Source organism: Fundulus heteroclitus, chromosome 17, assembly GCF_011125445.2.
Source record: "Fundulus heteroclitus isolate FHET01 chromosome 17, MU-UCD_Fhet_4.1, whole genome shotgun sequence".
Lineage (NCBI taxonomy): Eukaryota > Metazoa > Chordata > Actinopteri > Cyprinodontiformes > Fundulidae > Fundulus > Fundulus heteroclitus.
Window position 1 is genome coordinate 16,186,385 of NC_046377.1, and position 23,393 is coordinate 16,209,777.

General features: G+C 37.9%; 1 protein-coding gene across 8 annotated transcripts in view; it reads right to left on the reverse strand.

The window, feature by feature from the left end:
- anks1b (ankyrin repeat and sterile alpha motif domain containing 1B) overlaps positions 1-23,393 on the reverse strand; it is a gene marked incomplete at its 5' end in the record, with an annotated part of 190,637 nt that overhangs the window by 45,962 nt on the left and 121,282 nt on the right. For all 8 annotated transcript variants that reach the window (XM_036149154.1, XM_036149151.1, XM_036149150.1 and 5 more), the window contains 2 exon segments: positions 7,330-7,482; positions 11,486-11,584. In XM_036149154.1, coding sequence (XP_036005047.1) covers positions 7,330-7,482; positions 11,486-11,584 — 252 coding nt within the window.

Consider the following 23,393-nt stretch of genomic DNA (forward strand, 5'->3'; position numbering starts at 1 on the left):
ACTTTAAGATCACGTTTTTGTTACCAACTATTTACACACTTAACTTCTCCGGTAATGTTTGTCTAATACCATCAATTAATTTGAAGATTCAAAATGACTATCTGCGCACTTCTCAACCTCTCAGGGAGTGCTTTATTGCACAGTAATTTACATGGTTCCCTAAAGTGACTGCTACCTGTCTTTTTTTTGTTCCTTTTTTTAAATCGAGCACATAACTATCAGACACTAAGGACTATTTGCTCACTTTTAGCTTCTATTGAAGTGTTGTAGGTGCATTCTATTATTTTAACATCATGTCTTGTTTTGTGTCTGTGTTATGTGTGAATATGTGTGGCTTCTGAGCCTTTGTCTCACCAAAACCTCATTAGGGTTACATAATGACAATAAAACTCTAGATTTTTTATACAAAGCCTTCTGATTGTGCAGCATAAATGCAGGTTAGATCGTTTGCAAACACTACATGCTAAAATCCCAGGCTCCGCTACATTTGAACTCTGACTGAATCCGTGATGGAAATGCAAAGATCTCTGCCTTCTATTCTACAACATGGGTCGATTTAGAAACTCCCTTTTGACCCGATTCCTCCACTCAGATCCTCATCACCATAGTTTATTCATAAAGTGCATTAAAAGCCAAAGTTCTGTCCAGGTAGGCCTACATAGGAGCTAAAATAATACCGATGATACTACTAATGATAATAATACAAGCGCAGTAAGCAATACAAAGTTGACAGGATAAGCAATAAAATCAGCAATAAAAAGCAAAGAAGACACAAAGTCCGGCCTAATGGTCGTGCTCTCTGGAGTTAAAAGCCTGTTAAAATCATTTAAAGAGCCAACAGACAACAGAGAACGAGGGAAACTATTCCAGATCCTTGAACCTCCGGCTGAAAGCGTTCTCTCTCTCCCCTCTGATCAGTTTCTGAGTCCTTGGAAAAACTAAAAGCTTTTGATGTAGAGATCTTAGAGAAATACTCGGGATATGTGGCTGCAAAAGCTCTGAGATCAAAAGGTGAAAGATCATCTAGACATTTAAAAACTAGAGACTAAACCTCACAAAACTATTGAAAAAGAAACTGGCAGCCAGTGGAGGGAATACAGATGTAGTTCTTGTACCTTGGTCAGCACAGGACCTGGAGTACTCGGTTGAACAATAAATAAATAAATTAAAAAAAACTTGGTTTATCTATTTTCCTGATGTTTTCACCATAGAATCATCACACAACACAGAAACTCATGAATCCCCCACATGTCTTTTAAGGGGTTAATCACTGGGTCCCACACTGTATACTCTGTAAAACAGAGGTTAAATATTAAAATTTTACTTTTAGTTTCTGAACATTTATTACAAATCATTTTATGGGAGTAATGTTTTTACTATCAAGATATTTATTTTATATAAAATAAATGACAGAACAGTCTTTGAAAGTTAATTTCAACTTCCTTTGTGACCAGATAGCTACTGAAAAATAGATTAACAAGTTAAAAAAAAATGGTTTGAGGGGCAATAAAGTATATTTTTTGTACGCTGGGTGTAAAATGACCATGAGAAAAATGAGTCTTGTTATAATAAAGGTAAAAAACAGAAACCTGACTGGATGATTGGGACAGTAAGAGTTCAAAGTCTGTTTGAGAGCAGTCATTGTATTTAATGTAACAAGTTTAGTAAAGTAGCCTGTTTAACCAGTTTTATTTTTACAGAAGCATTTATAAGATTCTGACTGTATGCAGTAACCGATTTCAAGCTAAAAAGTGCTTTTTAAATACTTTTCATCCCCATTTTTATCACTCATATCCCCCATTCCCATAATAAAACTGACAAATCCTGTCTTAGATTTGATTTTTTTTAACCTTTACTATAGACATTCGGTATTATTCAAAGTATTTTTTGAACAAAAAAAGCCCCCTGCAGTTATTTTAAACAGGCACAAAGACTCTAACAAACATATTTTGGCCGATGAAGGCTAACCTTTGGATTACTGGTCAGCTGGAAGGTGCACACCGTGTCGTCTGTGAATGTGTGGGAACAGGCAGCGTTTTAAACCTAATCCACCAAACAGCAGGACGGCACATATGTGCCCAGTAACAAGGACACACACAGAGCACAGAACAGGGTCCTCTCCCGTCTCTGTGAACGCAGCAGCATCTGTTGCCCTTGGCAATTACATGAAAGCAGGAGTCAAACTTTCTTCTTTTTTTTTTGGTAATTCGGGATTCTTTCTCTTTTTTGTGTTCCAGGAAACAATTTCTCTGATTTTTTTCTGTGTCATCTTGTTTCTGTGCAGCATCTCCTTGGAGTTCAGCAGTGACCTCCTCATCACCCCAGAGAGCACTGCAGCTATCCGCTGTGCTGCTGTGGCGTTGTTGGCCTTGTTGGAGTTCACTCTGAACAGCAAACACACACTTACTCCCCTGCATTCACAATCAATAGAAACATATTGATGTTCTGAAAAAACAACAACATTTGCAGTCTTTAGATTTTGTATCTACAATCCTTTGCTAAAACACAAATTTTTGCTTTTTTGTAGCATCTTCCTTAAAGTTCAGCAACAGATTTTAACTGAAGAAGAATTCCCTTAAATGACATTAAGAACTAGAAGCTATGCTGAAACGTGCCTGGAGACGAGGAGTATTTTTAATGCAGTAATGAGTCTACTTAGACCAGGATAGATTAAAGAGTGGGCGGTGGCTTACTCCCAAACAAAGCTGGAGGTAAGATCCTATTTCTGACGCAACCTTTCCCGTGCTCAGGACCCCTAGGAGGGTCGTGAGATGAGATATTAGATAATATCCTATTTTTAATATAGCAAATGCATGCCTTTAATCATGGGAAATGTTTTTTCTTGGATTTTTACAACTTTTCGACATCAGAGAACATCCAGGTTTTTTTCCCTCTCACAAATATGTGAAATAATCTCAAAATATCAGAGATTTTTTTGGTGGAGATTTGTTCCTTCATGGCCAATACTCTATTTTCTTTAACTTACAATGGCTCTAATACGATTACCTTTGTGGAAGTTATAACAATAAAATCATAATATTGTGTAAAAGAATAAATAACATTTATAATATGCCCTAATACTAATAATAATTTGATGCTGATGTACTAAAAACATTACGTAGTTTTTATTTGTAAAACTGATACCAAAATATTACTTTACATGTTGTTGAGTCTTCTTATCACAGGGGGAAGAGTTCTTTGTTCTCATAAAATTACACCCAAAAGGGGGTCGCTAGTCTCTGGCATTATTATTTTGGGGGCTGCAGACTGAAAAGTCTGGGAGTTCCTGTGATTCCATGTGGAAGATGATAGAAAATTTGTCTGTATGATCTGTAACTTAATGTAGTTATCCTGTAACGCCTCCTCTATGTTTGTCATTAACTGTAATCAATTCTTTCAAAGGCAAGTAACGGAAAGCTTATGGCCATTTCCTCCAAAATTAGCACCATACTTTTATCATGCATCATCAGGGAAACTAACTGCATGTTTCTAATCAAGACACTTTGACCTTTCTAAAAATGAATCCCACACACATTCACACATGCCATGGAACCGCATCCTGTAAGCAGTCTGGAAGAGTCTAGAATTTGATTATTCTGGTCTGGATAATGTTGGGAAAAAGAAATTAGAGTAAATGTATTTATCTTTATCCCTCCTCCTATTACTTAAAAGTGATGCCCCTCTCTGTTCATCATTCCCTATTAATGCAATTTTACATCGATCCATTCAGTTGTCAGTCTATCCATTACTCTAAATGCAACTTTACATTCATCCGTCCAGTCATCAATCTGTCTGTCGTTTATGCAATGTTTGCATCTTCTGTATTTAATGCCCAACCACTGTAGGAATATCAGCCATAAGCTCTGTGAATGTTTTATACAAAAATAGACTCAATAAGGACTAAGAAGTCTGGTAATTTAAGTCTGGAAAGGTTTGTGACTTTTTACAGGGAAAAAAGGCATCAGAATCCCCTTACTAATAGTGGCGTAAATCAGCAGCTTTATCACATTACGATGATTTGTTTGATTTGTTTGGATGAAGATACGATATATTTGCAGATATCACAAAGTGTCATGATTTTCAATCGATGCTATCGATATGTGATATCATCTGATATTATTTACATTAATATCAACTCACAAAGAAATGTATTAGACACTTTTATTTCTAAGCTTCTACATGTATCAGGTATTAAAATCAAAAACAGCATTTTTCTAATATTAAAATAATATCAATAATGATAATATTAGATCACTGTTGTCTCATACCTGAATTTCAAAATAAAAGTGTATGGATCGATATTTTAATTAATTTAATTTTAATTGGATAATTGCTCTTTTAATTGATATATCAACGTGGAGTTATTGTTAGAACCCTATTAACTAACATCCAACAATGTTAATCTCAGACTGGTTTTGGGACACCGTGGTAATACAACGTCAAACAAGGAAGAGCATCTGCAAGTTTCTCTTCATTTTCAGACCATTTTGGCCATTAAGATAAAAAGCTATCTTGGTTCTGAAAAACAAAACTACATTCACACAACCTGTCTCCATGCTGCGTACTTTTGCACCCTCTAGCTGCCGAACACCAACCACAACTGAAGCGATCCTGTTTTACAGCGGCCACATAAATGAGAGCATGGAGAATTTACAGCTCCCGTGTGTCCCTGCCGTGGCAGATGACGGGCGTATAGCTGCATTCGTGTTTCAGGAATGAGATCATTATCGCACACGTAAACACGAGGACGTATTAACACGTTCCCTATGTCACATATGCATTCAGAGGAGTAGAAACAGCAGCAGCAGCAGCAGCAGCGCAGTGAGTGGGCGATATCCCCAGCGCGATGAAACATTTTGCATCCCACATGCTTATATAACTCCCTCTCTACCTCCTCCAGCTGATCGCTCATCACTTTATCCACTGCTGGGAAGGAAAAACACCACTTCAAGCTCTGCTTTCCATCGCTCTCAGTCAAATCAGCCGAGCCGCCGTCCCGTCCCATGCAGTCGGTCATGATTTCATTAAACTTTCGGCATCAAAGGCCCCCGTAAATCAGATGGGATCAAGGTGCTGTAAATCACAGCTCCGTTGAAGATTTTGTGTCCTAAACGTTGAATAACAACATCACCAGAGCTCAAGAGAAGTGCTAAAGAACTAGAGCATTACACAGTAATGATAGGCCAGTGACGCTGCACACGCTCTGTTTGCATTGTCAGCACACATTGCACAGTAATGAGAAAGGCCCAGTGGGTATTCAGCGCTGAAAGGCATCCTTCCCACACAGGTAATCTTCCCATCCGTCTCTCCTCTGCAGCATTTTTCCTGTTGCAGCATCTCAGGCATACCAAACAGAGAAACTGGTCGCCTGCATGTGCCAGGGCAGATTTGCTCTACTGACAGGTTATTTCAAGACAGAATCCTAATTGGGAGACTGACTTTATTAAATCCAGACGATCCAGCATCAGAGTAGGAAGGCCACATTGATTCAGCACTAACCTGTGTTTGTATGACCTTCTGCATTGAACCTCTTGGATTACTTTGGCGTTGGTTTGTTTAGGAGCGTATGTGGGAGTGAGTGTGTTTTAGGGAGGGGGGGATACGTTTAAAAATAAGTGTTGTTGTGTTAAGTGTGAGCTTGTCACCAGGAGGTGCAACGAGAAGGTAGTAGACCTGAAATACGCAGCGCTCAAAAGCAGCAAAGGCAGACGGACCCGGCTCCGGAGGGCCACAGCAGCTCCAAGCAGACAGACGCAGGATATCTCATCAGGTTTGAAGGAGCATGGTAGGGATCGGATACTGCAGGCTAATCAAAGACTAGTTGATCGGTAATGACACTAACGATCAAATATTAACTAACGTTGCCATGTTCTTAAGTTGCTTTTGGCAAATGTCTCGTTCCTTTGACATTAAGCCTTTGTAACGGCCCTGACCTCAAACCTGATAAACACCGCGCTTAAAAGGCAGATTTGTGCCAGAAAACACGCCAATTTCAATCCGCTTTACCATTTCTGTTAAGCAAAGCGGTCAATTATCTAAGCTGAGTGATGATTGTAACACAAAGCCTGTAATTAACTCACAACTTGCCAAGGGATTTTAACAAAGTATTAGTGAGGCTGTATGTATAAATGTGAGCCTTTATGGAGAACTTGGACTTGGATTAGAAAATCCATAATAAATCCAGATTTGTGGTAATTTTAATTGTTTCTTTAAAAAGAATTTATATGTTGAATATTAATTCTAGCCTGAAAAAAGGAACTGTTCAAACAAATCACTGAAGGCCAAAGACGATTATGACATCCATGCCTGTGTTGAGTTTATTTATGCAAGCTACCTACAGAACCTGTACATCTTTATTCCCCCAAAAGCTGAGGGTTGCACCTTTTATATATTATTACTGAATATCTATTGCTAAAATACGCAGTGTGTTTGCTTTATTCTGGATTATTTCCAACATGGATCGACTTTTGTTGATTCAGCAGAACCATGAGGGCAGAGGATAACTGCTGTTGTTGTGCCCCTTCTCTATAAAAGCACAATATGTGGGGTTAGCAGGTGAAGTTTTTCATTGGATGCTGTTGATACAATTCTTTATTGTTACCAAACAGTAAACTCTTGAACATAAATCCGTCCAAGGTCACTTGCCTGCTGGTAGATTTTTAAGTCTGGTCAATGTTGTCTAAATTCCTTAATACAGCATTTTTATCCCCCTCATGAAATTATTACACTGCAAAAAGAGAGCTAAAAATAAATATGTATTTCTCCTTGATTTGAGCAGGTAAATAAGATTATTTGCCAATTGGATGTGTATTTTTACCCCTAAAATAAGATAATTAGATATACTGCATTTGAAATAAGATGATGGAGATGAATTGTTCTTATTTTAAGTGTAAAAATCTTATTCCACTGGAAAATAATCTTATTTACCTGCTCAAATCAAAGAAAAATACTCTCATTTCAAAAAAATATTTTCTTATTTTTAGTTCTATTTTTGCAGTGTAAGAAGTCCCAGGGAAGCCAAGTGTTTACAGACATTAATCTGTCCGATGCCCCACGGCACTGAAACATTAAAATTAGGAAAGCTACACAAAAAAACAACCCTAAATAAACACAAAACAGCATAGGATTGCAGAAAAGTCAAAAGTTTTACACATCTTATCAGAAAATAGATGCAATCATTACTTTTTAACTTCGTGATTTATGTTTACTGGCTATATGCTTTTTTCCCCTCAAGTTCGATGGGGGCGGCGCCCCAACGCCACCGTTGACAAGCCGCCATTGTTCAAGAGACATTTTTATCTTTCAGCACCGCTGAGTTGTTTCACTTACATTGATCAGCTCAATCTCCCAGATCTTTTTGACCAGCTCCATGGAGGTGTACCCGTTGACAAGGAAAGATTTGGTGTAGTCGCCGAGCTCCAAAGACTCCAGCCACTCGGCCACTGATGTGGGGTTGTTGCCATCATAGCCCACAGGTCGCACCTTCAGAGGGAGACAAAACAAAATTTTTCAGACTAAATCAAAGATTTCATATGGCCCTTCTCACAGTACAACCCAGCGGTGGCAGCATCAGGGTATGGGAATGCTTTTCTACAGCAGGAACAGGCTGGTCAGAGCTGACAGGAAGGAGAAAGGATGCTAAATACAGCTTGTTTCTAAAGCCAAAATGCTCAATTTAAAATCTGGGGAAAACACTACAAACCTTTGTTAGCAGTGGCATCTCTGGTGTGATAAGTTGAGTGGGGCACAAAAACTCAACACCTATTAGCAGCAACACATCTTTATGTAAAGCATACAACCTAACTTTGATCAATTTTAAATTAAACTGATAAATTTGCAAAAACCAACACACTAGAAAATCCATTTTATATAAGCTAAATGTCATTTAATTTTATACATAAAATTACAAATAAAGGCTCACCCATAATGTTAATTTATTGAACAGAAAAGATTCACATGAATCCTTCCTGGAGCTAGCAAGGGCAACCAACACTAGATTAATATTTGCTTTTAGTTTCCATTTTGCTATGTTTTATCTTCTTTAGATTTCTCTACATTTTATTCCAACTGTTTTTTTGTACTTGTTTTCATTTTGTTTGTCAGTGCTTTAATTATATAAAGCACTTTGCATTGACTTATACTGAAATGTGCTGTACAAATAAATTTGCCTAGCCTAGATGGTCGTACTTTCCAGCAGAATTTAAACGTAACGTGTGCATTTCCGGTATTTTGATTGGATGATCCGAGCTTGGGGCTGCAGGATTTGTGCCCCACGGCTGTCTACTGAGAGCGTGATGGGCATGCTCATCACGCTCACCTGATGAGCATGCCCATCACGTTTTAATAATGGCCATCTGAAATGCGATTTCAGATGTCCATTATTAAAACAAACGTTGGTGGGTCGACCCGATATCAGGGCGCCAAGCTTGATTCTAACAGACTTAGATATGTAGGCACAAATGTTTCTAACAATTGTATCGGTAAGGGAATCAGTTTTACAATATTGTATATAGAACGATCGATTCCCACTGATTATTGCGAACATAGAGCTCCACAGTGACATCTAGTGGGGTCTGGCCCCAAATGCAGAGACGTTACATCTAATTTCTGCACATTCATGACAGAATCCCCCACAGACTTTCTTTCTGTCCCTTTTGGTATAAGAACTTGCAACTTAATACACCGAGCAATTATTTAATGGGCTTTTATGGGGTAAAACATCAAATCAACATTACAAAAAAAGGCAATATTAAGGCAAAGATATTGCAAAAGGGTGACCACATGTTTTATTCTGTTAATTGATCCTTTATTTTATTCTGTTAATTGATGCTCTTAATGATCCTTAATAGTTGGATAGTTGCAATTTTCCTGTGCAGCAGAGCTCAGAAAGTTAAATAATTTTTTTTTGCTGCAGTTTTTCCACTTCGTGCTACAAACTTCCAAACAATCACCGGGCTACAAATGCAACTCTTTGTTAGTGCTTCTATATTTTTTATAGTAAAACCAAGTAAACAAGCTTTGCTTTTGGTGTGGCGCTGAATGTGACATTAACAGTAGGGGGTTAGTGTGCAGAGGGAGAATGCTTGGAGTGGAGCGGATAATTAATTATTCATTCACCTTTATTCTGACAGCCTAAACAGCTCCAGAGTTTGTTTTGCTCTGAAAAGCTTCCCACAACCTCCACCTCTCACAGTCAGGATGTGTGCGACGGCACGTCTCCGAGTTAAAAGGTTTCATCTCCTGCGCTGTTTGGAAAAGTTTAGTGTGAGTGAGGGGAGAGAAAATGCTGACTGGAGATCTGAGTTTATCTCGGTGCGCACACTCCTCTGACTCCCTTTTCCTCCTCTTTGATCTGACTTTGAAAGCCTCACTTGCACACCCTCAATATTTCACTGTGCTCACTTACTGCAGTAACGGCTGCTGCAAGTCACATTATTTCTTGATTTAGAGCAAGAAATTTCACTAGTGGTTACTGCCAATTCTCCATTTCCAAAATTCATACCTTTCCACAGACTCAAATTTGTAGATTTTTCCAGCCGTCTCTTAGATTCTAGACCTCTGATTATAAAACATTTACTTATCTAGGCTTTACTAACTCTATGTTTGGTAAATCTTAGTACATCCTGTCCTATGGTGGCTCATATTTTACTGATTAAATCACTGGGGATGTCACACTGCGTGCAGCCCTTTGGTATTTGGAGCAACGCAAATCATCTTTTTTTAAAAACTTATAATAACAGAGATTTTCCAAATATAGACTTAATAACTTAAATTAAATCTCAGACTAAACAGGACTTCCTTCGAGTTGTCATTCCCAAGTGTCGGGTCAGACCTCAAACATGAAACCACGAGGCATTTTCAGTGGGACACTGGCACTGACACCCAACTTTACAAACCATAGAAGAATACATACTTTTTGTTTATATATGCTAAACAACAGTCATAAACTGTAATAGTAGTTGCACGTTTTTACCTATTTTGCATGAAAACAAGATCTGAGTCTACTAGAAATTATTGTTCTGTCAGTCTTATGGTTATTGCTTGAATAGTGGGTGCTCCGCTACAGCTACACATTCTGAGTCTTTAACTAATGCTCAGTGGTTGGACTTCTTTATCTCATGTTTATGCATAAAAGCACAGCTAACCCAGTTAAAACAGGAGATGTTTCTAATGTTTTTTGGTATTGAATTAAAATGTAGATAATTTAGTGTTAAAAGGGGATTATTCCCTTTCCAGCGTCGCCACCTGTTGGTGGTTATGTTTTACCATCATCACTCCCTTACTGCCTGAATTTATATAGCAAACTCTAATTAACTTGGCAGAAAAAAAACCAATTAGGTAAACTTTAACAAAATCCAACACTACAAACGATATTTCCAATCTGATCCTTGGCATGTGTGGAATATTTATCACCTGGTATTAACAGGATATATCGACCACATGGGCTGCATTAAGACTTCAAGTGGTTAGAGCAATAGTATACCAAGAGTTGAGCTTTTTTCTACTATATTTTCATTAAATAGATTTGTGAAATTATAATACTTCAATATGTGTCAGAAATTGTCATTAGGGGGTGGTTGTGGGCCCGATAGCCACACCAGTGAAGAATCCCTGCCTTAGAGCAAAAATTATGACAATGCAATGGCTTTATGCTGTCTATTGAAACTAAAAAGACACAGAGGTGTCAAAGCTACGTTTTGAATTGAAAGTGGACCCAGCTCCAAACCCTAAGAGTGTCTAAAGGCAAAAAAAGCTGTAAAATACACCTTTCTGGACTTTTGAATTAACATTTTTACTTTTAAGTTCTGTTTTTGAAAGCCAACATGTTAAACTCAAGTTTTAATGCAGCAACACAATATACACCCAAGTCCAGGAACTTATTTCTTCATAAATTTTAACTAATAATAAAAAAAATCATCAAAAACATATATAAACATATGACCACCTGCATAATGGTTTGTTTTGCTCTGATCCTGTGATAAAGATGTTTAATGTGAGATCAGGCAGCAAGAAGTCAGCAGTACATCTTTTAAGTCCTGTAAGTTGTGAGTTTGGGTCTTTATGTTTCGGACTTGCAGGTTAATTGAATTTTTAATCAAGAGAGCAAAAACAAGCTCCAGATTCTCATATTGAAAAGTCTAAATTATTTCCTTTGGCAAACAGCACGTTGGGTCAAGTTGCCTTGCAGTGTCAGGATAGTTTACCCCAACTAAAGGCGCAACGTGAGGTATTCCTTCTTTTGCGGGATTCATTTCGTTGACTTAAAGGCATGACAGGCAGTTTGCGGCTCATGCAACAAAGTGGACAAGCCAAAACAGTTAAACAGAGAAAAAGATGGTGGGTGGAGTCAGAGAGAAAAACAACAACAGTAACCAATAAAAAATTACCAACGATGAATGAACCTTAAAAAGAATTAACTTTCAGGATTTATAACGTTATAATGACACAATAAACCCAGAAGATGTTAATTATGTGTATAACTGACCCTGGGCAGCAGCCGTATGGCCTGCAGGAGGCGCTGTCTGTGAGCAGAGTTCAGTATTCCAATCTCCAGCAGGTCTTGGTCTTCCACCACATTGCTCCCCTGTAAAAAAAACAAAGAAAATGGGCAAAGTAAGAGTTGGAACTGACGATTTCATCCAGACGACAGAGTTTTCAGGCAAAAAGGAAATCACAACAGCTTTATTTATGCCTCAACATATCCAAGATAAAAACACCAGCTGCTGTTTCAGTTAGATGGACAACTCTGTATTTGAGAAAACCCTGTAACTATGTCTGAGTAAATTACCTATTTTAAATTGCTCTTAGACAATATGTCTTCCCTCCATGATCAGCCAATCACAAACCTGCTCATTTTAAAGACAGTGATGATCGGTAAATCAAACACCGAAGGTTAAAGTTATAGATTCACTTTTATTAAAAACAATTATTTGTCTAATTGTTGAAATATATTTTAAAAACAGATGGAAAAATGTGCCTTTAATAGCTGTTACCCAAATTAACCACAGGTGGTGACTAAGAACATCGACATGTTTAGGATCCTTTAAGATGTTTCCTTTACTTTCATCCAGACTTGAGAATTTAAACATCGCAGTGTCGTGCTGATCAAGTTGCCAGGAAGCTGCGGTGTGTTTCGGTGGCAACACCGTCACCAGGAGGTTTTGGTAAATCAATTCCAGAACCACTAATTGCATTCGGAGCATCTAATTAGTAGAGTCTGGCTGTGTGTATATTAATATCAGCATAAATCCAGCTGTTCCATGAAAGCCTTAGAGGTTTGTTAGAGAACATCATAGACAAACGGCATCATTAAGATCGACGAGGACAGCAGACAGATCAGGGATACAGTCTAAAGCAGGGTTGGGTAAAAATAATATCCGTCGACTAGCTGTCATTCATGCAACTTGCAAAATTCCACGGTAACACTTTATTTGAAGGGGTGTACATAAGACTGACATTACACTGTCATAAACATGACATAACACCTGCTATGAACATAAATGACTCTTTATGAATGTTTAGGACTGTTGTCATTCGGTAAATTTGGCCACTATTAAAGCAAAGTTGACATTGTTTAAAATGTCTTTGTTATGACAACTTGACATTAACAGAGACAAGGTTAAGTTTAGCGCTTGATTTGGGATTAGGTTAAATTAAGGGCTTGATTTGGGATTAGGTTAAATTAAGGTCTTGATTTTGGATTTGGTTAACTTAAGTGCTTGATTTGGGGTTTTGTTAAGTTAAGGACTTGTCATTACAAAGACATTTTAAACAATGTCAACTTTGCTTTAATAGTGTCATAATTTACCGAATGACAATTAATGACAACAGTCCTAAACATTCATAAAGAGTCATTTATGTTCATAATAGGTGTTATGTCATGTTTATGACAGTGTAATGTCAGTTTTATGTACACCCCTTCAAATAAAGTGTTACCAATTCGACTTGTATGTTAGAGTGACAAGAAAAAAAACATGAAAAGTCTTGTTTGAAGTTTACTAAAAGCGACAGAGGGAGACACCGCAAACACGTGGAAGATAATGATGAAAATACAGTTTTTTGGCCCATCTACAGTGGAGAACTAACACCATCGCCATGGTAAAACATGGTGGTGGCAGCATCATGCTGTGGGAGGGGGGGGGGGGGTTGCTTCAGCAGGGTCAGAAAATATACGCAGAGATGATGGGGGGAACTAAACAAACTGAGGCAGGAAAGAAAACTGCTTGGAGGCTGCAAGGCTTGGGGTTAGGCCGAAGGTTCAACATCCAGCGGTGCAACAATCCCAAACAACGCAATAGCTGCCATGGAACGGTTTAGATGAAAACACATTTGTGCGTTAGAATGGCCTAGTTAAAGTTCAGGCCTAAATCCAACTGAGAATCAGTGGCAAAGACTTCTATTATTCAGAGACACGTCTGCCCTATTTAACTCAGTATGAAATATTAGGCAAAGAAGAACAAGGAAATCTCAATTTCCTGAATAAACCTGAAAAACTTCAACAAGCTATCAATCATTTTGTTTCATAATTGAACAGTTTTTCAACATTTACTTAATGGGTCTGATGGATGAATTTACATTCATGATAAAGGGTTAGGGGCTAAATTTAATATTGTCAAGCCCTAAAATTGGTTACAGACCATATATAACATCAAGCTCTTTCTCCATTGAAGTTTTTGGTGCATTGTAGCCTTTTCCCTTTGACGTTTAACATTTTAAACAAATTTATAAACCAAAATGAAAACCCCCCAATCAGGACAACTACAAGCAACAACATAAAAAAGTCCAACACATCACTGATCGGTGACTAGCAGCACAGGTTTATTTTTCCTGCCACCTTTGGTCCATAATTAAGAACAATATCTTGCAGTTTAGTGCACTAGACAACATAAGAGCAATTACCAAAAAGGTTCTGCCATCAACACACTTTAAGACGATATTGCTGCAAATAAACCAGAGTGTGAGAAAAAGGCAACGAAAGACAAATGAAGCTAAACAGAGGCAACATTTGATCCTTTTTTAAATCAGATCCACTGTTCATGTAGACCGGAGCCTGCTCAGGTGTCACACAGTGTTCACCTTTAATTACTCCAGCGGGAAGCCGTGAGAGAGCTATCAGTCCTCACCCCTCCGGAGAGACAGAGAGGGGTTCTCAGGCACACAGATAATTACAGGCGAGGCAGGATTCAGCACAGAGTGGTGCAGTACAGACAACTCCTGCTAAAAATATCATCGGAAAAAAGGAGGACGATTATTAAGAAACGGATCCAGGGAGGGACGGAGCAGCACGAGGGCAAACCACCCACCAACAACTCCTAAACTACCTGGATACCGGTCAAGGACTCGATAATTAGCACCATCGGTTGATTTACATCTTCTTAACTTCAAATTAGTAGCATCAAAATGTATTCATTTAATTCTGTTTTATTTATCTTTGAACACTACATAATTAAATTAACTATATAAATTAATTATATTTTGTCAGTCATTTCAAAGTGGAACTATATCTAGATTCATCACATATGGAGTGAATTACTTCAAGCCTTTATTTCATGTAGTCTTGATCTTGGCCACAGACAATGAAAACCCAAAATGTAGTGTCTCAGAAAATTTGAATATTACACACTCCAGGCATGTTTTGTGTAAAAAAGGTATGTAATGGCTATATTATGACCTACACAATAATAGGGGTGACTGCTGATTTGACAGTTATTTACACCCACCTCGGGATTTCGGTTTGTAAACGGACAATTTTTACGAAGAAATTCTCCATGGTCCCCGCGCCTCCCGATGACGTCACATTATGGCAACGCCACTCAAACAAACTACATTGAGCCCGCGGTCTGTTTTGGAACGAATCATTTTTATTTAGTTAATCTTTTTTATCAAAAGCTTCAGGCTTAAAGATGAACATGCAAAAAAGTGAAATCTTAGCAATTCAAAATAATCAACCTACTTCAATTGATAAAAATTAGGTAAAATATTTAGGTATAATGATTAACAAAGACCACACTGAAAATGACCCAACAACCCATTTTACAAAAAAAAATAAAAAATAAAAAAAATAAACAAATATTTGACAGTTGGCTCCAAAGGAACATTTCAATTTTTGGAAGAATATTGTTAACAAAAATGGAAGGGATAGCCAAATTAATATATCCAGCATATATATTAAATATACCAAAAACTACGATAACATTTTTTATCAAATTCATCACAATTTCCTCTGGAATAATAAACAACATGTGATCAGTAGAGGTGGGCGATACCGGGAATTTTTAATCGATCCGATACCAAGTAAATACAAGGGGCAGTATCGCCGATATCGATCCGATACCGATACTTTTAACATTTGATTTTTATTTTATTATTACAATTAAATAATAATAATAATGTTATGTTCAGTGTTTTTTTCCTAATCCACCTCTTATATCTTTCAATCCTCATGTAATTTTGTCTGTGTTGTGTGCACCTGCTTGTTGCTTTAATCCTATAATTTTCCCCGTCATGGGATAAATAAAGGATTAGCTAATGTTATCTTATCTTAAATAACACTTTTTAATACGATATATGTACTGGGTTCTTTCAAGGTCTTAATTACATTTTCTGTGTGGGCTCCAGTAACATATGATAGACAATATCTACTTTGAAAATTAACATGAACTGCTGCTCTGATCTACCTGGATGTCCTCCGGAGGACTGAAACGCCTCAGTCAGTGACGTCAGTCTGTGGGTCTGGTCTGTCGGGGCAATCAGAGAAGTTTCCTCTGTCGCTCGACGTTTTCTTCCTCGTGGTTTTTCACGTGCTTAGATAAATTTGTTGTGTTTCTACTTAATTTAACCGGCTTTTTATAAAACATATTTCTCTCTTCATGTTTTTCCGCTCTGGCGGTCTCTCTCTCCGTGTCTGAACAGGAGCCGCGCGCCGCGCGCGGCGGTTGTTTGTGTATGTTGAGTTGAAAGAGCACAGTGGGCGGGACAGGCTGAGCCTGCGTGCTGATTGGCTGGCGCCGCTGAGCCATGTATGAGAGGGGAGGGGGAACAGCAGAGTCCCGGTGTTGGCACAGAAGAGGAGACTGGTCTGGTGAATCTGCTGCAGTCAGCGCGCGCGGGAGAGAATAAAAAGGATCGATCCTGTTAAAAGAATATTGTTCAATATCAATACCCGCGTTAGTATCGATAGTATCGATCCGCCCACCTCTAGTGATCAGAAAGAACGACGTAGTAAAATCAGTAGAAAAAGGAGGAATAAACGTTATTGATTTTGAAGTGATGAATGTCGTGAAAAAATTATAATTGCTGCAGACTTTTATTAAAAATGAAAAGATTTTATGGTTTAGTTTCCCTTCACAACTTTTTTAAAAAATTGGAGGAATGACATTTCTCTTAAGATGTAACTTTGATCCTGCAAAATTACCGATTAAATTGTCAGCCTGTCACACAAGCATACCAAAATGATGCAAAAGGTTTTCATGCCTCGATTAAGTTACTGGAAAATAACCGTAAATTAACAAAATAAAAATTTTTTGTAACAAATGGAGGCTGCGGTCGTAATGTAGTTTGTTTGAGTGGAGTTGCCATATAGTGACGTCATCGGGGAAGCGCCTGAGCAGATCTGGTACCTACACCGGACTGTTGCTCAGTGGTCCAGAGGCCTTCTTTTAAGATGAAACTAAAGTTTGCATTTCCTTTGGAAATCCAGGTTTGGAGAGAATCCACATTGCTTTAAGTCCAGGCTGAGGTTTCCACAGTCAAACCCAGTGATGGTTCTGGTCCACTGAGTCAATGCAGCCATCTGCCAGATCACTTCATGTTTCCTTCTGTTGACAAGCTGTATGGAGATGCTGATTTCATTTTCCAGCAGGACCTGGCACCTGCACACACTGCCATAGGTACCAAAAGCTGGTCATGGTGTTCCTGTGCTTGACTGGCCAGCAGACTGGCCTGAACACAACAGAGACTCTGGACTGTTATCAAGAGGAAGATGAGAGACACCAGACCCAACAAGGCAGATGACCTGAAGGCAGCTATCAAAGCAACCTGGGCATCAATTACACCTACTCAGAACCACAGACAGGTCGCCTCCGTGCCACACGGCAATGAGGCAGTAATTTATGCACGAGAAGACCCGACTAGGTACAGAGAGCACAGACGTAAACATACTCTTCATAAGCTTGACATTTCTGATTGAAATATCCTCGTTTTATTGAGATTATGTAATATTCAAATTTTCTGGTTAGTTGAATTTCAGGTTTTCATCATCTGCAAACCATTATCATCAAAATTACAAGAAATAAATGCTTGAAGTATTTAATCTGTAAGGACCTTCTAAAATATGTGACAAAATAATATGTAACTTGTACAAAAAGAAACAACTCGCTCTAAATCTTAAGATGTCAGAATGTGTACAGGCTTAAATATATACATACTGTACACCCCCACTAATATGGTTGTCAATCTGGGCATCTGCAAGTTTTAGTAAAGTTTGAATGTATGGATCTTGGAATTGAGGCGTCCTTCTGGGTCGCTATGAAATGACCCAACCAGATGTTTGCTGATAGAAACAAAAAAGCGTGGGATTTCTCTGCTTAGTGCATGGAAACTTCTGACCAGAACTGCAAGTGGTGCAACCTCACTAGCACTGTGCCTAGATGGCTTTGAGACAGTCCTGTCATGTTAGCTGTGACATATGGGAGCAATGGATCTAAAAACAAACCAGCAAATAAAAAACAAACGTGATCAAGCGATTTGTTCGCAGAAATCTTGACTCTTTTGGGTGTAAGAACAGAAAAGTCAGGGGAAGAAAAAGCAAAGCTCTTCTGTTGCTGCAAGACTTCAAGCTGTATATGTGGAATCATGGGCATTTAAACAAGGATTAGGATGATGCTGCAAACATCAGGAGAAGAATTAGCAAACATGCATAAATCCTCTGAGTATGATAAAGTACTGCAAGATAAAAGAACAGTTTTCATGGTCTCAAACTAATCACAATATTTTATATTTCTGCCTAAAGAAATTAGGCATTTGCGCGAGCAGCTCACAACAACCTGATACAGAAATGCATGTATTCCAGTTCCTCTATTATAAAACATGCTAAGTATTAAGCGTGTGCATTTAAATGTGAATCTTCTAGAATGTGCTTACAATCTTGAAACGAGTCTTTTCATTTAAATAAAATACCTATAAGATCTCAGTCAAAATGTCTACCATTGTGATACTTTTCCAATTAAATCACTTAAATCCAATATCTTTAGTAAAAATGGGACAAACACAACGCAACATGCTAAAAAGGTTTGATTAGTCGGGTCTGATCTGTTTGCATTTACAATCTGCACCCTTAACCCAAACCTTATCGAATAAAAAAAACAGCAATGCAGATTTATCTCGTTAGGCTGAATATATTCGAGTCTGTCCAACATGTCAGCTTATTCTGGTCCTGACAGAATAAGTTGAGTGTATTTGGTTAGTGTTAGATCAGTGAAAAATCCAACACAGTTTTTTTGTTATGGGTGAAACTGCCACAGCTAGAGTTTTATATGTGGTTTTGGGGGGGAGGGGGGGGGGTTGGAAGAGAGCAATGCAGCCTACTACTTTCCCTTCTGGCTTTCAGTCTCAATGTAAAGAGTGATTGTGTCTGCAGAGAATGCCATTGTGATAGATAATGCACTTATGGTTATACATATCTTTTAAAGTTATGTCCAGAAGCAGTTGTAAAAAGTGTCTGATGCAACCTGTGACAAATACAGGAGTCCTACACTGGACAAAGAGAAGAACCATCACACGACTTGTTTCTGCTCGTTATAAAAAGCAGTGATTTTATTTCGGTACTTTCACCAGGTGAGAGGTTCTGTGGATCCGTTCTTCTGGAGTTAGATGACCCAACTGAGGAGGTCATCACCGGGCGCTTCTCAGTGGTATCGCTTACACAATAAATCAGTGGGGTTAGGTCCACTCAAACCAATTCTGATACCGGACCAGGGCCAGTGCTGCTTAGCAATAGATCCTTGTGTTTTTCTACCAAAAAGCCACAGTTTCTTGCACTGCATATAACTGGTGCTATTTTTTTAACTAAAGTAAAGAACAGTTTTTTTTCTGGGTCTGTGACCGGGTTCATAGGGTCACAGACAACTAGGGTTTCAAAGAGGTGCAAAATTCACCTTTATTTTAGAAAACCTTTCAAACACTTTCCATGTTTCCATTCATTAGGAAATGATTCCAGATTGGAACGTTTTCACAAGTTATGGGAATAAACAGGAAATCAAACGAACTGTGTCATCCACATATTAATATTTAGTCTTATCTCAGGTAAACATCCACATGATATTTGCAAATTCAACATTAATACCAACTACCAAATAGGGCTGGATGATAATTCAATAACAATGTTGATTGATAGACGTATATCGATAATGGAAAAAATGGTCAATAAAAAGTTCAATAGAATAACTGTTTTCCTTCCTTTTATATTCTAGCCTATTGTGTACATTAATATTACATCCTCCCAACCAATCACAACGCAGGCCCAGGAACCAAGCTCCGCCCCTTCAGATTGTTCAGAGAGCATGCGTTCTTTTTACTTTTTTAAAAACTTGCAGTTTTGGTAAAAAGTTGGTTGAATCAAAGGTTGAGTTTGACTTCAGTGTTTCATGTGTTCTTTATCTAAAAATAGGTCGCTAAGCAACAGTATAAAATGGCCATATATATTTTGAATTTGTTGATAATTATCGATATTAACATGATTTCTATTTTATCTATATGCTTTTTTTTCTATAATCATCCAGCCCTGGTAACAAATATACTTATCCAATTTCACGATCAAAGCTTTAACAACCTTTTCAAAGTTTTGGATCCAATTTTTAAAGGCTTTAAAGGCAGTGAAGCATGGTGAGAGCCATGATTCCCAAATCGAGAAGATTGTTGGCCAGTCAACATAAAATTACTCCAAGAACGAATCTTCGACTCTTCCAGGAGGTCATAAAGGACCCCAGAACAACATCTACAGCACTGCGGGCCTCGCTTGCCTCAGATGATGATGATTTGTCTTAGGTACAGACTCATAGTCCAAACTATGTGTCACACTACATTCACACATAAAAGCACTTCTATAGAAATTCCATTATAAGAAAAATAAATACATAAAAGAAGCATTTTACATTACATTCACAACAAAATAAAAAAAATGAAAAAAATACTTTTTTTAAATAAAAACCCATCTATAAAATCTGTTATAAGACATAATGAATACATAAAAGAAGTATGTGAGTTTAGTTTAAGATTTTGGATAACATTGCCTGTTCCACTATTTATTGTTTGATACTGTTTATTGCTTTAATGGAAAGCGGAACAAATGGCAGATAAGGTCAGAGTTCACAGTTCCACTGAGCTGAGCACAAACAGCATCCATTGGAGAGTTTCCTATGTTTTTCCTGATCAGTGAATGCACCATAACTAAGAGCTGAACATGTCACTGTTTGGTATGGACGTCATTACTGAAGGATAGAAGCTTAAAAAACTTTTACTATAAACACAGCTAAAGCTTGGCAGATGCTGGTCATTTCACTTCATCTGCATTATCATAGTTCTGCCATCTGGGGTAAAATACTAAAGACAATGTGAAATGTTAACGCTGTAATAACGCTGCCTATTTGAAAATAATAAAATCCTGCCATACAGCATCAGTTCTCTCACACAGTGTGTCATCACCTCTGGTCCTGACAGTTCCTGCTGGCTAAAAGCAGGAATGCATGTAGTCAAGGCCATTTATTTTATTTCCTCAAAGAAAATGAGGCATGTACAAATTAGTTAACCACTCATTTTACTTTGTTGCTTAGACAAAATTCAGCTAAGGTTTTAATTTGACCTCGATTTTACCTTTTTTTTACCCCAGTGTGACATGAGACAGTGATTTGATTTTTTTTTTTTTGCTGTAAGTTGAAAACATTTGCACACATATGTATTTCTAATTACTGGCATTTACTTTTTATTCTTGCCATTTCTTTATAGCTAACTTTAGACTAAACTAGCCTGCTCTTTTTTCTTCTTTTTTCATTACTATTAATTGTGTGTAACTCTGTGTCTTTGACACCGTCACACCCGAATTTCCCCATTGTGAGACAATAAAGGAATTTCTTATATCTTCTTACTCCAATGATCCTTTAAAGCCGAGGTATTTTCTCAGGGAAAATGAGTCCAAATTGATCTCCAGGGCTCCACCAGCCTGCGCCTGAACTAAGTGACCACACGCAGCAGCTGATTGGGCTCTTTCCACAGCTCAACTTATTGCTCTAGCTTTCTATTCCTCCCAGTTGTGCGTGGCTCCTCTGTAAGAAGAGCGCAGTTCACAGATCAGCTCCCAGGCTGATTAATTGAGGTGGAGTCACCGTGCTACGACTTCACAGCAGAGTAACGACTCTCAGAGCGAGAGCAGAGTAAATTGTAGGAGACCAGGGTGCTGGTGGCGGAGTGTGGATCTAAGGCATGACTAATTGCTCCCTGCTAGAGTCCTGACACAGACACATGAAGATCCTGAATTTATCAAACCTATTCTGTTCAGTTTGCTCCTCGATGTTTACATTAGCTTTGGCCATATCTGTCCATTGCCAGAGTGATTATTAAGAGGGGAAACCCACCACTAGATGAGCTTTTCCTGTTTGTATTTACTAACTTTTAGGTAAACAGTGTGTTTAGAAATATTACAGCTCCGTTTTCAGCAATGGCAAAGCTCCCACTGACCGCACTGCTTGAAAACAGATCCACAGAGGGCAACAAATTTCCCCAACACAGAAATTTAAAATCAGACACCTTAGCAGAGCGCTGAGGCAACATTAAAAATGGTGTAACCACTAAAAATCATGACAGCCTACATCACCGTCATTCACATACCAAATTAGAGCTACAATTATGCTTGCCCCATTATGTGTCTTGCTTTTTATCCACCCGTCTAGTTCTTTTCATGGTTGTTTTCATTTGTCGTCTTCATATCTAGTTTATTATCAGATTTCTGCTACCTAGCAAGCTCGTCCTACTTCTTTAACCACACAGCAGGCCCAAAAACTTCTCCTTTAGAGAACATATATATTTAGTTCTGACAGGTGTTAGAGATGACTCTCCCACTTGAATCTCTAGCTACGAATGTTTCTTGAAAACACAGTTTATTGGACTTTCCTTTGGACAACAGTTCTGGGTGAAATTACATTTAATAGTAGCATGTCTAATCCTGGATGTTCCAGTTAACCACGGTACTGATCTGTTCTTATCTGACCTCTATGGTGTCCAACATGACTCTCCTCATGGCTCCCTTTTTACATGTTGTATGTACAACTTCTAAATTGCTTTTTACCTAAAAACATTTCTTGCCTTCCCCAAAAACCCTGCACTTTGCTCCAACATATTTTAAGAAGTTGTTTCCAGACAACTCTGTGATGGAAAATTATACCCAGAAATATATTTGCACATTTCTGTTAAAAGCAGCGCCAAAGTTTTTCCAAATTGTTCCATGAAGCCAACATGTCAACATCTGCAAATTGCACACGTTTTATTAGATTTGAGACCCTCGATTTTTAGAAGTTGCCAAAGGACAAAATAAATAGTTTAGGGCCCAAATGGGATCCTTGTGGTACTCCACAGATGGTATCAAGCCATGTTGACTTGTATATTTGCATAAAGTGGTTACTGTTGTTACGCCATATCTTACAAGTTTATTGATTAATATTCAATTGTAAGAAACCTTTTTTTTCCCCAACCTACAAGCAAAATGTAATACCCCGAGACGTGACAGACGTATATGAGGTAATTAATTAGTGTGGTTGGATGTTTAAGTCAACACTATGCTGTTTGTTTTTCCAACAGACACATTTGCTTTAAAAACAGTTTAGACTACTGGAGTAACTGGGACTTATTATTCTCTTGTAGCCAAACAAAGGGATTAAAGGGGCTTTTTATAACTCAGAAAATTATCAAAAAAGCTGACTTTTGCTTTTATTAACAATGGGAAATGTTTAGCAGACGTTTCAATGCTTATGCCATCATACGTAGCTGACTGACAGCTCAGTGCAACAAGTGGATGCTGCTTTAGATTTGACTTTAGATGTAAGAAGATTAATTCAATGAATATCAAACTGCACAAACAGTAAGGAACAAAGTTTTTTTTGAGGCCTCGAAATTTGACTTTTAGAAACTGTGGTAAAAAGTGAAACCAGAAACCAGGCAATATGTACCCAAAAAAGATAATGGAAATTATCGTGGTAGTAGTGCATTTTTGCAATTTTAGGGAGACAGTATAAAAAAATATATAAAAGAAATAGAGAATCACAGTATACTATTGTGTCTACAAGTCTACAGCCACAAGCTTCTATTTTATTATCATCTGCATCATTTTCAGAAAGAGCTATATTCAA